General features: G+C 40.7%; 1 protein-coding gene across 5 annotated transcripts in view; it reads left to right on the top strand.

Moving 5' to 3' along the window:
* PFKFB4 (6-phosphofructo-2-kinase/fructose-2,6-biphosphatase 4) overlaps nt 1-15622 on the top strand; it is a 113096-nt gene that overhangs the window by 81612 nt on the left and 15862 nt on the right. For all 5 annotated transcript variants that reach the window (XM_032772899.2, XM_032772901.2, XM_075072797.1 and 2 more), the window contains exons 5-12: nt 1145-1219; nt 2405-2461; nt 2963-3084; nt 4797-5004; nt 5838-5984; nt 7600-7704; nt 13969-14098; nt 14523-14585. In XM_032772899.2, coding sequence (XP_032628790.1) covers nt 1145-1219; nt 2405-2461; nt 2963-3084; nt 4797-5004; nt 5838-5984; nt 7600-7704; nt 13969-14098; nt 14523-14585 — 907 coding nt within the window. The remainder of the gene's footprint in view (nt 1-1144; nt 1220-2404; nt 2462-2962; nt 3085-4796; nt 5005-5837; nt 5985-7599; nt 7705-13968; nt 14099-14522; nt 14586-15622) is intronic.

Raw genomic sequence — 15622 nt, 5'->3', positions numbered from 1 at the left:
TTTCAAAACTCAGTCTGTCTGTCTGAGTTCATAGTAGTGCAATGTACTACTATGTACTTACTTTCTTAGTATTTTAAAAAAACAAAACAGAAGAAGCTAAATTTTATCCTGCTGTTTGGAGTGTTGAAAAATAAGGACATGCTATTTTAAGGATCTTTTTTACTTTTTATGCTCAATTTTAAAAATCAAAATCAATTGCAAAATGCAACCCATTTCACAGAAGGCTCAACAAACATGAAAGTTTGCATAATAGAATTTATGTGGCTGAAGATATTTTCCATTTAGTTACCTGTTTTGTGATATACCCAAGGTGTGTGCAGTTATTGCACAATAATGTTCGCCATGTACATTCTGCTTATAAATAGGAAAATTAGGAATATGATTTCTAAAGTCATTAGTAAGTGGCATGAATTATACTCCATTTATATAGTCAGAACTTCTCTTTACATCAGACTTTCTTTTCAGTTTTTATATGGATAATCACATTTCTTATGGAGGTTTTCCCATCTTATCTAGTTTCTGAAAGCTTTTGGCAGCTGGAAAACTTCTACAGAGAAATTCAATAAGTTTACCTCTTTGTATACTGTTCAAACAGGAGTAGGAGTATATGCAGCTATTGAAATGTATGGGAGGTACATGGCATAAGTACAAGAGAGCAGAACAGGATCCCACGAGATCATGCTCATCATGTTTTTGTTCTTGAAGTGAATAATATTGTGAGGCTTTTTATTTTCTGAAAGCATGGTGTGTTACATTAGGCATCTTTGAAAAATTCCAGCTTTAGTCATCAGCAGTACTGAATTAGATTATGTGTGTCTGTGCAGCATTTAGTTTTTGAAAGTGGAGGCCACTTTAGAAATGTTACTTGACATTTTCGCTACTAAGGTAGATAGAGATGCTTCAGAAAAGTGGGTTCTCAACCCAGGTGCTATTTTATTTTTCAGAATTCTTATGGCCATAATCTAGTGCCAGCAAAGTTTTTGACATTGTTCCTGGGAATGACTTATTTCTGTTTCTAGGGTTTGTTTATTTGCTGTTTAAGTTGAAGGCCTTGGAAACTTTTATTGATCGTTTAGTGCTGTTGTCAAGATGTGGCAATATTTTGACTCTACTAAGATACTGTTTTCTCTGTCATTTGTCTTAGGTTTTTGATGCTACAAACACAACACGAGAACGCAGAGAAACCATCTTCAGATTTGGTGAGGAGAATGGTTATAAGGTGAGTTGGTAGCTAAGATGCTTGGGATGTTAATCTGACTAATGTGGATGCATGGTTTTCTCTTATGTTCTAGTGACATTCTGATCAGAATGTCACAACATCAAATAAGTTTTTAAATGATGTTGGGCAGTAGAAATCTAGCAATTTTTTTCTGATGAGTTTAGAACGGTGTTTCCCCCCCCCCCCCCCCCGAGAATGCTGTTTGAATCCTGGTGAAATTAATCAGTAGCCCAGTTTTATGTTATGGCTCCCTATAACAGATAAATGTTATTCATATAAATGTTAGCAATAACTGTTTCGAACATAAACAGCAAGGCATCTGGTGGCGCCTTAAAGACTAACGGATTTATTTGGGCATAAGCTTTCATGGGTAAAAACCCCCACTACTTCAGATGCATGGAGTGAAGTGAGGTTTTTTACCCACGAAAGCTTATGCCCAAATAAATCTTTTAGTCTTTAAGGTGCCACTAGATTCCTTGTTGTTTTTGTGAATGCAGACTACCTCCTGGTACTTGTTTCAAACATAGTTGTCATTAGCCCAGTTCTGATTCTGTTCTGAACAATATCCTATCACTGCCTTCCTTTAGTAACTTCGATAAATGGAGAGAGGTTTTCTGTTTTGTTTACAGTTTTATACAGATGAGTTTGTATTTAGCAGACTGTATTATTTGGGTATAGGATTTTTTGGCATTCAGCATTTTCCTAGTAGTCTTTGTTTTTTCCCCTGGTCTAGCTTCTTCATAGATCTTTGGAAAAGCATGTCATGTACCTCTCATATGTAAGATTTGCTATGTTAGAGAGCCTTTTAACACTGAAATGCTTTTATTTTAAAGGTATCAATTATGTTTAGGAGTGCTGATTCACTTCCTTCCACTCTCCATTTCCGCTTCTTTGCCAATCTGAATTTTCTTGCCCCAGATTCTCTCTGTTATTGAAAGGTGCTTGTGAAAATTATAGAGCCTAATGCTGCAAAGTGCAGAGCACCCTCAACTTTTAGTGGGGCATTGAGTACCCTGTAAGACCAATCCTAAGTCGACATAGGAATGTTTGAAGCATGGCATAATTAGCAAGACTTGATACATGAACTGGTAGAAACTGTGTTTGTGTTGTCAATTACTGGAGCAGTTCTAATGTCTCTCCTTTCTTCCCTCCTTCCTTACATGTGATTTCCTGTTTGGATTAAAGACGTTCTTTGTTGAATCAGTATGCGTAGATCCAGAGGTCATTGCTGCAAACATAGTGGTGAGTTGTAGAAAAGTTTTCTTAAATTGCTTGAAGATGGGAGACGTAGCTTCTCTAAAATCAGCCATATGATGATTTTTTTTAATGTTACCTTTCATTTAGTCTCATTTTCCCTCTCCTTTCACACTGGTCTTGCTGAAGTACAGAACAAGAATCTCATTTCATGGCAGTAATATAAAACTGTGCCCTTTCATTTTATGTTAAGAGGAAAAATTATCTGGCAATGGGGTCACCCTTCCCATGGGTTCTATTTTTTCTTTAATCTACCTTTCAATAAACTGTTCTTTGAGTGACTTATTTTAGTAGGACTCCGAAAAGAAAAGAACCATCATTTCCTTTTCCTTTTGATTTGTTTTCCTACCCATTTACATAGTAAATACGGAATTTAGGTTTGATTAAAAACGGCCATTCATTGCTACACACATTTGGTTAAAATGTCTTTAAACTTTGCTGAAAATGGGAAAGAAAATGCATGTGCTCTTTTATCTTTACTTTAAATAGCAAGTGAAACTTGGCAGTCCTGATTATGTTGATTGTAGTAATGATGAAGCTACAGAAGACTTCATGAAAAGAATAGAGTGCTACAAGAACACATATGAGATGCTAGATGAAACTCTGGACAAGTAAGTGGCAGAATAATACTGTGGTCACAGCCACTTTATTTCATGACAATACATTAGGGAATGTGTACTAAATCTCATTGTCATGGAAATATGTCACCATTATTTATTTATTTTTTAACTATCTCAATCTGTTGGCAATTTAGAGAGAGATTTTTCAAAGGCCCTAGCAGCTTGCCTACATGAGGAAATTTACTGGCATAACTATTCCACCATAGCTGTCCCTGTGCTTTATTCCAGCATAATTACTCCACTCACAATTTGCTATAATCAGAATAAAGTCACTTTTATTTCAGAATAATGTCCAAATGGGAAAATTATTCCTGAATAGCTATATTATTCCGGGATAGCTATAGTGGAATTGTTATTCTGGAATATCTTTGCTGGTCTGTTTCCTCTAGGTAGACAAGGCCTAAGTGATTTAAGAGCACAAGTCACATTGACTCTTAAATCACTGTGGCAACTTTGAATGCCTCAGTCTTAGTAAATTTGACGTCCAGACTCATTTTTTCAACGTTTTAAATGATGTGTACTTGCCATTCACATTTAACACACTGTAAGATTAAGGTAGAATCTGGAAACTGTGGGAAGAACTTTGTGATGGTACATCCCAGCACTCAATCTGTCTTCCTAGGGTTTTATGCTGGACTCATCCTCTGGGTAGATTTCTCATTGTTTGTTTTGTGGCTGTTGCCAGGCAGAAAAATCATTTTAGGGTAATTGACCATGAGCAGTGAGAAGCTGCTTCTGTCAGATCTATCTGTGCATATCATGTCTTTAAGAGCCATGATATTTGTGTCTGTGCAGATCTGTAATGATTAACGCCAGCAAATGCTTTCAGAGATTAAGTGATGGTGGTTGTTCCTTACTACATTTAATAGGTTGTCTTATTTTTTTTTTATCATGTGGTTTCTCAACTGAATGGGCAAAACACAACAAGGCTAATTTTAGGCTCCCCAATCTTGACACGCTTTTTCCCTAGGTTGAATGTTGCTTAAAACTGTTAGCTCAGCTATATAAGTTGGTGGAGATGGGAGTGGAGAGGAAAACAAATAGATAATACGAGCCAGATTGTACCTTACCCAATGTGAGTGGGTAGAATTTGGGTGGGAGGGGGGTTGGCAAAGGGACATCCACAAGGTGGCTGGGATTGGTAGCTCTTCTGGTGACCCTAGCCCTTTTAGAAGAGGTCAGTGAGGTGTGTGGATGTAACCATAGCTCCAATCCCTTTCTGTACCGGACATGTATTAGGTGTGGGGAGCAACAGCTGCAATTTGCAGAATGGTGTCAGGCTTACATGAGCAAGTTAGAATTTCTCCTGGGACTGCTCCTGAATCTTCCTTTCAATGTAGGGCTGTGCCTTTGAAGTTCTAGCTGGGGGGCAGTGCACAAGTCAAATGGTACAGAATGGTGTGACATGAGAGAGAAGAGTTTTATGTGTGAGGAGAAAATTAATTGTTTGCATGAGTTCATTGCACCTCTGTTTACAATAGTTTGCTGCCATGCATCAAGGCTGAGGATTTATAATGAAGATTATCTCTTTTGAACTGATATTATATATTCTCATATATCTGAAGATTTATTCAATTTGGGGTCTCTTTGGCAGTTGCCTTTTTGTTTTTGAGTGCTGATGTTTGTTGGTGGGGCTTGGTACAAGTTAGAGGAGAGAGGAAACCAAATGATGATTTATGAGTCTCACTTGTTTACCATGAAAGGGATCTTTCCTATATTAAAATCATGGATGTTGGAAGGAGTTACCTTGTGAATAGAGTAATGGACCATATCCAAAGTCGGATCGTCTACTACCTCATGAATATCCACGTAACTCCTCGCTCAATCTACCTCTGTCGACATGGAGAAAGTGAACTGAATCTGAAAGGGAGGATAGGAGGAGACACTGGACTGTCCTTTAGGGGGAAAGAGGTAAGATCGTTTTGATTAAGTGACTTCAAACAAATGGTTGCCTTGTGTGGGTGGATGTTGGCATTGTTGTTCATGAAGGATTGGTTCATCAATGGCTGTTGTCAGGGACGCAACCCCATGCTCCAGATGTCCCTAAACCTCCAACTTCCAGAAGCTGGGACTGGGACTGGATGATGGGATGGATCACTTGAAATTGCCCTGTTCTGTTCATTCACTCTAAAAGCATCTGTCACTGGCCACTGTCAGAGACAGGATACTGGTTTACGTGGACCATTAGTCTGACCCAGTATGGGTGTTCTTATGTTGTTGACCATCTCTTACAGCTTCCTTTCTTTCCTCTGTCCTTTCCTTATAACAAACATAAATATCTCTATTACTTTGACTGTAATGTCATGCAAGTAGATAAGAGGTTTCAGTGGGCAAGTTGTTTTGTAGTTTGCTGGTAGCTCTTCATATATGGCTTCTGTTTTCATTCTTCTCTGATACACTTGTATTTAACCTTGAGTTCAAAGCACTTTTCAAGGAGTCCTTATTTTAAGTTGGGTTTTGATTTTTAAACCTGTGGCGCTCCTTAGTTGGAGGACACCTATGAACCTTTGTAAGGTGAAGATGGAAGAGGAAGTTAGATTGGGGCTGGAGTAGGGTACCAAATAGGATTGTTATCATCTTTGTATAATCTTTTCATTGCTGAACAGGAACTGTCATATTCTTAGGAAAAGTCTGAAGAGCCTTTTTAAAGTAGCATAATGAACTTGCAATGAGGGACAAGAACCAAATGGGTTCCAACTCAGCATATTGGCACTGGTTCCTCATCCAACCTCTGTCTTTTTCAGTTTGCCAAGAGCTTGGCACAGTTCATTAATGAGCAAAACATCAAGGATCTGAAAGTTTGGACCAGTCAGATGAAAAGGACGATTCAGACTGCGGAGGCTTTGGGAGTGCCTTATGAACAGTGGAAGGTTTTGAATGAAATAGATGCAGTAAGTTCTCCTGAGTTTCCTTTTTTGTAACTATTCAAGGAAGTGGCTTTGTTTCAGATGGGGGATGGGGGATTATTGTGCTGTAATAGGGTTTGTGTGGATTAGAAAGTAATTAGTATTATGGTTCTGGAGATCAGAAGGCTTATGCCCTCTCCCCATTAACATTATTAAGTGTTTTAGTAAAAGGTGCCCTAATGAATTGAAACTTGGTCTTGGTTAAACGGTATGCAACTTAAAGGGTCACTGTGGTAGTGCACTGCAGGGGAATCCCTAATCAGCTCTTGCCACTCCAGCCTCAATCAGGTGAAATGAGTTGGGGCTGGGCCACTGTCTAGGACTGGCCTGGAAACTGGCCACACCTGCCAGCCTTGTTAACGGGGGCTAAAAGCTAGGGAGGAAGTGAGTTGGAGGGGAGTGGGCAGAGACCAGGAGGGGAGAGTAGGGCCCAGAAGGAGTCATGATCCTGCTACCCTGTTGCCACTGAGGCATGTGCTAGGCCAAACCTGTATATAATCTGTAAATAGTTGGAGCTTGGTGATGGGGACCGTCCAGGACACAGGAATAGAGAGCATGGGTGTTGCACCAGCTTGAAGTGGTCCTGACTCACTAGGGAGCGGGGCCAGGAGGCTGAACCCAGCTGGGTGTGGTGAGCACCCCATAACAGTCACACAGTTCATTTCTTCTGTAGGCTGAGCATGGGCACCTTCGCCACCCTCACAAGCTCCCTCTCTGCTGCTAGGGGCTCTGTGGTGTTCTTTCCTCTCTCCAACCCCACTTAAGTCCCGTCTTCCTCCTCACCATTCTTAAATCTTCCTCCCCTCGTGGGAGATAAGTCATTTAGGGTGTCTGCATTTTAACTCTATTGGGACCATGAGCAGAGCTGAGATGGGCGAGGGAGAGTATTGTTAATGGCTGGTATCAACCAGTTCTTCGATATGAAGACAACTGCAGACTTGGTTGAAGGTAGTAGCTCTGCATGTTCCCTCATTTCACCCATCTGGGTCTGACTTTTCACAAAATCAACAGTGTTCTGCCCATTGATATCTAGAATGTTCCCTGAAATTTTGCAGTGTATCATATGCAACATTCAAAGGTTATAGCATTATAGGCAAGCAAAGAAATGCCATCAAGGTGTGGGGTGTTGGACCTGGCTAATAAAAAGGACGCTCAGTATAATTCTAGGTCCAAAACTTCAGGCGTGTTTTTAATATTTGGCACTTGTCACTTGATTACCATTGTAAGGCACTTATAATTATAAATTTTGATGCTGCTTTGGGGACCACAAGAATGATCCTTGAAAATAGTAGCTTTCCCCATTGTCTGTCAAGTGTGTACCAGGATGTTCTTATCTGGGAGTTGCTGTCATCATTCTGAGGACATCCTGCATTAAATAAAAACAGTATATGTGGATAATAAATGTTCTTCTACCTCAGTATGACTGTGAAATTGACACAGTCTATGTCAGTGACTAGGTCACCTGTAGGATCAGTAAATTATTACATAGAAGCTCCAAGTCTGCCACTGTGGGTATGGGAGATAAAGATCTACTGTTGTGCCCATGGGCCTGATGACTCTCATAGATATTGTGTGCCTTTTTTGTTTTTGTTACCCTTAGGGAGTCTGTGAAGAAATGACATATGAAGAAATTCAGGAAAACTATCCTCTTGAATTTGCCTTGAGAGACCAAGACAAATATAGATACAGATACCCTAAGGGGGAGGTATGCTGCTGTTTGTCTTTTTTTTCTTTCTTTATGTTAAAAGAGTGTCATGTTTTCTAAGATGCTAGGTATCTTGAAGAAAATTGAGTAATATGTTGTTTTCCTTGCCAGGTGGAAGGAGTATAGGAGCTTGTAGATATTATTTAGCCAAAACCTTTTAGCTGAATACATCCTTTGTGTAGATTTATGTTTTTGTTTTTAAAATAAATACTGTATTTGCAAATATGCTTGGAAGGATTTTCATACATTACTATTATTTTTATATTGATATTTTGGTTGTTTCACAAGGTGACTGAGCAGGTTGTATTATTATTAGACATGCAACTATATGCTGTAAAGACAGCTATTTATAATGGTCATCTTTGTGTGTAGTTAAATGTCACATATTATGTGCATTTTTGATTGAATATTGTGTAAATCTGTAGACACATTGGCTTCCCTTGTAACCTAGCAAGTCTTGCACCTCAGAAACAAAAATGAACCTGCTAGCATTTTTATAAAGAGACTAATTAAACTGAGGCAGTTAATGGATAGTCATATGGTCTGTCTTTGTATGCTAAAGATTAGGATTCATGGCACAAATTAGAACACCTGTTTTGATGTTTGTGAAGAGTGCAGTGGACTTCATTGGTACATAAATGAAGCCTTGGTGCTCTCTTTCATCAATACTCTGAGTGATCATCATTCCCAGAATAGGTTTGCGATAAAGTGTTTTCTTCTAGATGTGAGCATTCCATTTAGTAATGACACAGTCACTAAACTGAAAAGTTTTTAGTCTACTCAGACAAGGACTGTTGGTTTTTTACATCAGTGCTTCCTTTGAAAGATTAACAAACATTTCAAACTGTCTCATTGCTCTTAATGATTAATCTATTTTGTTAATTTCTCAAAATAAATGTATTTGTTGGTGATGACAGCAAAGCTGAGTCGTTCAATATTACCAGGTTGGAATATATTCAGTGTTACTGTTGCCAAAATCAAAATAAATAAAGTTGTAGAACGTTCATGCCATTTTATATTTTAGCTTTATCATATACACAAGAACTATTAAAGGTATTTATGTGTGTGAATTCATTGTTTGAGAAAGCAGCAGGTATAGAGTAGGCGGTGGCAATGAGTGTTTCCTTATAGTGTCTTGTCAGCGTGCTTGTAACAGTCAACTCGAGAGACAACCTTTTAGAGGTGACAGGGTAGCTTCTGTGAAAAAGGTGTATAGAGTTTGATAGAGAATGTTATCTTTTCTATAGAGTGTTCAAATCAACAAGCACAATTAGGCCTGTTACTCTCTGTGAAATTGGAGTACCTAGGCTCTTTAGTTGTCTTGGTAGAGTGGGACTTATTTTAATAGTAAAATATATTTACTATTTTTATTCTTTTATTATTTATTTTTGTGTGTAATATGGGTAGAAGGTCAACAAATGGACGTCAGATGAAAACAAGTTTTAGGGCACGTCTACACTGGCCAAGTTACAGCGCCGCTCTGAGAGCGCCGAAGGAAAACCACTGTTGTGTGTACACAGTGACAGCTGCCTGCGCAATAGCATGTTCACACTTGCGGCACTATTCAGAGCGGTGCACTCTGGGCAGCTATTCCACAGAGCACCTCTTTCTCTTTTGCCACTAAGACTTGTGGGAAGGCAGAAGGGGTCGCGAGGCATCCTGGGTCCTGTCCCAATGCCCCGTGATGCATTGCTTTGCATCCCAGCAAACCCTGTGCTTCCGTCAGCATTTGGTGCCATCGTTCAATCGTTTGTGTACTGCGTGAGTTGTTGACAAGAATACTGCTTGCACTGACCAACGCATCATGAGTGGCAGTGGAGTTATTCCTTAAACTACAAAGCAAGAGGGGTGTGACATTGATCTCATCACATATAGTAGTTATGACACAAGAATGCTTGTGGCATTCATGGAGGTGCAGATCATAGTGAAAGGCCGCTTTTGGGCTTGGGAAACAAGTACTGAGTGATGGGATCACATTGTGATGCACGTCTGGGATGACGAGCAGTGGCTGCGGAACTTTCACATGAGGAAAGCCACTTTCATGGGACTGTGTGATGAGCTCGCAGCAGCCCTGTCGCTGGAGAAGCATATGATGATTGCACTATAGAAGCTGGCTACTCCAGACTGCTACCAATCGGGTGCTAACCAGTTTGGAATGGGTAAGTTGACAGTTGGAATCATGTTGATGGAAGCATGCAGGGCCATTAATCACATCCTGCTCCGAAACACCGTGACTCTGGGCAACGTGCGTGAGATTGTGGATGGCTTTGCACAAATGGGCTTCCCTAACTGTGAAGAGGTGATAGATGGCACACACATTCCAACTCTGGCACCAGGCCACCTATCCACCGAGTACGTTAATTGCCAGGGGTATTTCTAAATGGTTCTCTAGGCGCTTGTGGATCACCATGGGCGTTTCACAGACATTAACGCCGGCTGATCTGGAAAAGGTGCATGACACACACCTTTTTCGGAACACTGGTCTGTTCAAGAAGCTGCAAGCAGGGACTTTCTTCCCGGACCAGAAGATCCCCATAGGGGAAGTTGAAATGCCCATTGTGATCCTGGGAGACCCCGCCTAAACCTTAATGCCGTGGCTCATGAAGCCATACATGGGGTGACTTGACAGCAGCAAAGAGCGGTTCAACAACAGGCCAAGCAAGTGCAGAATGACTGTGGAGTGTGCATTCGGCTATTTAAAAGCCTGCTGGTGATGCCTGTATGGGAAGCTGGACATGGCTGATGACAATATTCCTATGCTTATAGTTGTGTGCTGTAAGCTCCATAATATTTGTGAAGGGAAGGGTGAAAGCTTCACTCAGGGCTGGACCACAGAGGCTCAGCGCCTGGAGTCTGAGTTTGAACAGCCGGAGACCAAGGCTATTAGAGGGGCACAGTGCGGGCCATAAGGATCAGGGATGCCTTGAGGCAGCAATTTGAAGCTGAAAGCCGCTAATATTTGTTGCTATGCTCAGGATTGCAGTGCTTGTAATGCTGGGAGGTGATTGGTGCACATTATGCAAGAAGGGGCTTTAACATAATTGTATGTTGATTTGCGGTGCTCTTTTTGCTTTCACTTAATAGAATAAAGATTGCTTTCAAAACATCACAATTCTTTTATTGAAAAACAACAACCAGAGGAGAGAATCAAACGAAAAAATTCATCAGCACGGATGGGGATGGGGGAATGGAAGGTCTCGAGGAGGAAAGGTCCCGGGATGGCTACTGTTTTGTGTATGTCCAGGGATCATACCCAACCTTCTCCTTTGGAGTACGATGCAGCAGGTGTTGTACTTCAGCAGGGCCAAACTGCAGATGGATGGGTGTTGAATGCAGCGAGTATTGGGAGTCCACACTGCTGGACTGTGAGGAGGGAGGAGTGGAATTCTGTGGGTAGAGAGTGGAGCCAGGAGGTTGATAGGAGTGTGTTGGCGGTGTGTGTGGGGGCGCATGGGGAAGAGTTTTGCGACAGCAGCTGCAGAGGAGGACAGAAGCGCAGCTGCTCAGTTTGAAGAGCTGATATTGCCTGGAGCGTGTCCACTTGGCCACTCCATAACTGTTAAGAGCCGCTCTGTGGGTTCTTTCTGGTGTGCCACGTTCCTTTTTTGTCCCCTCTTCTTGCTGTTCCACCACTCCTTCAGTTCCTTTTCCTTGGTAGTGGAGTGCCTCATAACATCACGCATAAAGTCCTCCTTAGTTCTTCCTGGACACTTTCTAATTCTTTGCAACCATTCTGCCACCGATAACAAAGAGGGAGGCTGTGTTCTCAAAGTCTTCTCTGTGAAGTTTAAATGCAACATTTTACAGAAGCAGTACTGTTTGCAACACAGACAACACTGTTTGTGATTTAAACCACAGCCAGTACACTCACACCTGTCACTAACTGGCTGACCCCCTACAAACACACATGAGCCACAAGACCCCCAGAATGGTGAGGAACCTGTGGGAGTGGACTGCCCAGGATCTCTATGAGAGTTTACTGGAGATCTCTGAGGGAGATTCCTGTGAAGTGAAGGAGTGTATCAACAGCCTGTTCTGCTTCTCAAACTTGCCATGAGGTGGGAGACAAGCCTGCTTTTTGCAACCCTCTTGCCTCCAACAACTTGCTTCAGCAATTCCCAAAATCAGATCCACTTACCAGGGGCCTCCTCTCCTGTTTGCGCTTTACCAAGATCTGGTTGGCTAGGCTCCTGTGGGGTAGAAAAGAGCTCCTGACTGAAGGCATCTCTGGACTCTGACTCATCCTCTGCCTTTGGTTCCCCCACCCCCTCTTCATCAAGATTGCCTCCTCCTGGTTCAGATCAGTCTTGACTGGCGATGAAGCCAATGAAGTATCCACAGGGGACTTTGCAGTGGAGGTGGGCTCACCACCGAATATCACGTACAGCTCTTTGTAGAATCGGCAGCTTGTGGGTGCAGCACCAGAGCGGTGGGTTGCCTCCTGCACCTTGTGGTAGGCATTTTGCAGCTCCTTCACTTTGATCCTGCTCTGCAATATATCCCGGTCATGGCCCCTTTGTATCATGCAGCTAGAAATCTGTCCATAGGTATCATAATTCTGACAGCTGGAGCGCAGCTGGGACTGGACAGCCTCCTCTCCCCAAATGCCGATGAGGTCCAGCAGGTCAGCATTGCTCCAACGGGGGGATTGCCTGGTGCGTGGAGAAGGTATGGTGGCTTGGAAAGATGTGCTGAGACCACAACACACATCACTGAGAAAACAGGAAATGGACTTTGAAATTTGCAAAGGAATGTGTGTGGTGGGGCTGATGGTTGGTCACCTGGGGGCAGGGCAGTAGAGTTCAAACCAATGGCCAGAGAGGTGAGAGCAGGCATTGTGGGATACCTCCTGGAGGCCAATCGCAGCTCTGTTATCACCACAGTGTCTACAATGGCACAGCAGCTCTGTAGCCATGGCACAGAAAGGTCTACGCCTCTCATTGAGGTGGTTTTTTTAGAGCATTGCACTTGCGCAGTTTCTGTACACTAAGTGGCTTGGTGGTGTGTACACCTCGGAAATTACAGCGCTCAAAACTGCTTTACTGGGCACAAACTTCCCAGTGTAGACGGGAGCCTTAGTCACGACTCACTGGTAACTTCCAGGTTAAAAGGTGTATGTTTTTGTTTAAATAATCATTTAGGCATGGGGCACTTTTGTTGCAAGGTCAGACTCTAAACTTTTTTTTTTTAAAGGCCAATATAGAGCAGCTACCTAAATGTTATCACCCTCATGATATTGCAGAAGTTAAGTAATTGTGGATAAGATGACCCAAACAGGAAGGGTTATGGTGTTAACTGACTGCGGCCGTGTCTACACTAGAGATCTTAACAGTGGCACAGCTGTACTGCTGCAGCTGCGTCACTGTAACTTTCCTGTGCAGCTGCTCTGTGCTGACGATAATTAAATCACTCCCAGCAAGCAACAGTAGCTGTGTCAGTGCATCTGTCAGTGAAACTTATGTTCGTCAGGGCCTGGGGTTGGGGGTGTTTTTTTCATACCCCGACCAACAAAAGTTTTCCTGACAAAAGTGCTAGTGTAGAGATTGCCTAAGATGAGACAAATTTTAGGATTTTTTTAAATTTTAATTTTTAGTTTAATTGAGCAGGCGTAATCCAGAAACTAGGAAAATACAAAGAAACAAAAACACCCTTTGACTTTGGTCAGTCTTCCTTAGTGTGGGCTTAGTGCTAATCTCTGTTCAATACAACATTTAACCACTTTAAACACATGCTAACGTTGCATTGACTTCAAGTTGGCATGCTTAAATGCTGTCCTGAAAAAAGGTGAATGGAAGAGAATCTAGCAACCAAATTAATAATGAAAGTTTTGGTATTTCCCATTGGAAGGATCAGGCCATAAATTACCAGCACAGGATAGCCCATGAATGAGAAACTGAATTTAAAAAACAAACTAACCAAAAAATATGAGTAAGAGTACATCAAAGTATAGAAGTTCACGCAAATAGAGGTAATATTAAGATAAATATTAATGGTAAAATTCTGTATTTGAGAGGGTTGAGGGATAATTTGGCTCCAGAGATAATGGCAAATGAGTAAACCACTTCCTCTACAGAGTAAAAAAAATTGTAAACTTTTTTTTTTCTTTTCCAGAGTGCACTATATAGATATTGGCCCTCCTTTCTGGTCAATATCCTGTCTTAATAAAATGTTTATAAAACAACTAGCATTAGTAGTTCCTTCTGACTGTGCAGTAATTCCTGCCTAAGTAAGCCTCTGACTGCTCAATATGCTTTTGTTTTCCAGTCATACGAAGACCTCGTTCAGAGACTGGAGCCAGTAATTATGGAGCTGGAAAGGCAGGAAAATGTGCTTGTTATATGTCACCAAGCAGTTATGCGCTGTCTGCTTGCTTACTTTCTGGACAAGACTGCAGGTATATGCCCTTAATCAGTATTGATGTTTTAATTCAATGGGTCAACCTTAGCCTTGCAAGTGGTCTTGGCAACTTATGCAGCCCAGACACAAAGCTCACCCTTCCCTTGATGCAATGTTAATGTCACAGCAAATTCTAACACAATAATTCACTTGCACATCAAAGGTTACTTCCGCTGGGTGAATGGTTAAGTGGAATTTTTTTTCATGTCTGACCTACCTTTCTGCATACCTGGTGTGTGATTTGTATTTAATAATTCCTGTCTTTGAATACACAAATATTTTTCTGCTCAACCAAAAAACAGGTCTCAGTGTCACTGAGGAAGAAAAGATCTTTAAATAGTTTTAATGTAACAAACATTACAGCTAAGTGAATTTTCTTGTTCCCAATGTTTCATATGTATTTTTGTTTTTCAATTTCTCAGAACAACTGCCTTATCTAAAGTGCCCACTCCATAGTGTCTTAAAGTTAACTCCAGTGGCTTATGGTAAGTTAAAACTTTTTTTTTTTTTTGGTAAACATGCTATTATCAAATTCCACCCATGATTTTATTAAAATAAAGATAAATAAAGTGAAGTCCTTTCCAGTATAACTTTAGGGAGAAGTCCTTATTTAATTTCCTTTCCCAATATCAATAAAATTATTTAGTCAAAACACCTTTTCATGAAACATCTTTACAAATTTCCTTTATTGGAAAAACAAATAGTTAAATCTATAAATGCTGAGGGCCAAATTCTGTCCTCAGATATGCATATACCTCCCTTCCAAATTAATGAGTGTACATATATGTATTTGTGAGTTTTGATTACACCAGAAAAGGGTATAATAATGAAGATATGAAAATACCAATTTGTGTGTGTGTTTGTAGGTGGACACTTCCTTGTGTGTATTCATTAATTTAGTCCAGTTGATATTTCACCAGCAAGCACACCTTGACTATGTTTGTACTGTGCCAGCTCTAGGGGACCCGAATGCTGGTTGAATCCTTTGGGCACTGATGTAATATCTCTGCTAATTAAAAATAAGCAAGTGAAATTCTGAAGGTTGCTCATAAAATGGGAGTTTGGTAATTGTCATATTTTACTCCCAAGGAGTCTACTTGTTGTTTTTTCTGAGATTTATTTATGATCCGTCCTTCTAAAAAAATATATATATATTTTCTTTTTTCCTGGCTGTGTCCCCACTTTCTGTAAAACTCTTCATTAACAATTATTACTGTTAGATTGTTTTTCAGCAAATCTAAACTCTTAGATTTACCAGAAGTCTACAGAATACAAGGAATTAAATAAATTCTAGAGTGGTTTTTCACACACAGTTCATAAAGTCGTCACTACTACGATTAAGTGCATCTCAACCCTGATTCAGCACGTCTTATTTTAATGTGCTTCATTACATTGTCCTTAGAATGATTGTTTTTAATTTTACACAGTGATGGCTAATCACTGTTCAGAAGATAAATTGTAGATGGAGAAAAATTTCTCACAATTTATCTGAGAACGAGTTACCAAAAAATCATTTGACAAT

This window comes from Chelonoidis abingdonii, chromosome 16 (assembly GCF_003597395.2).
Source record: "Chelonoidis abingdonii isolate Lonesome George chromosome 16, CheloAbing_2.0, whole genome shotgun sequence".
NCBI lineage: Eukaryota > Metazoa > Chordata > Testudines > Testudinidae > Chelonoidis > Chelonoidis abingdonii.
The sequence above is the reverse complement of the archived record's forward strand: the minus strand, read 5'-3'. Positions and strand labels throughout refer to the sequence as shown.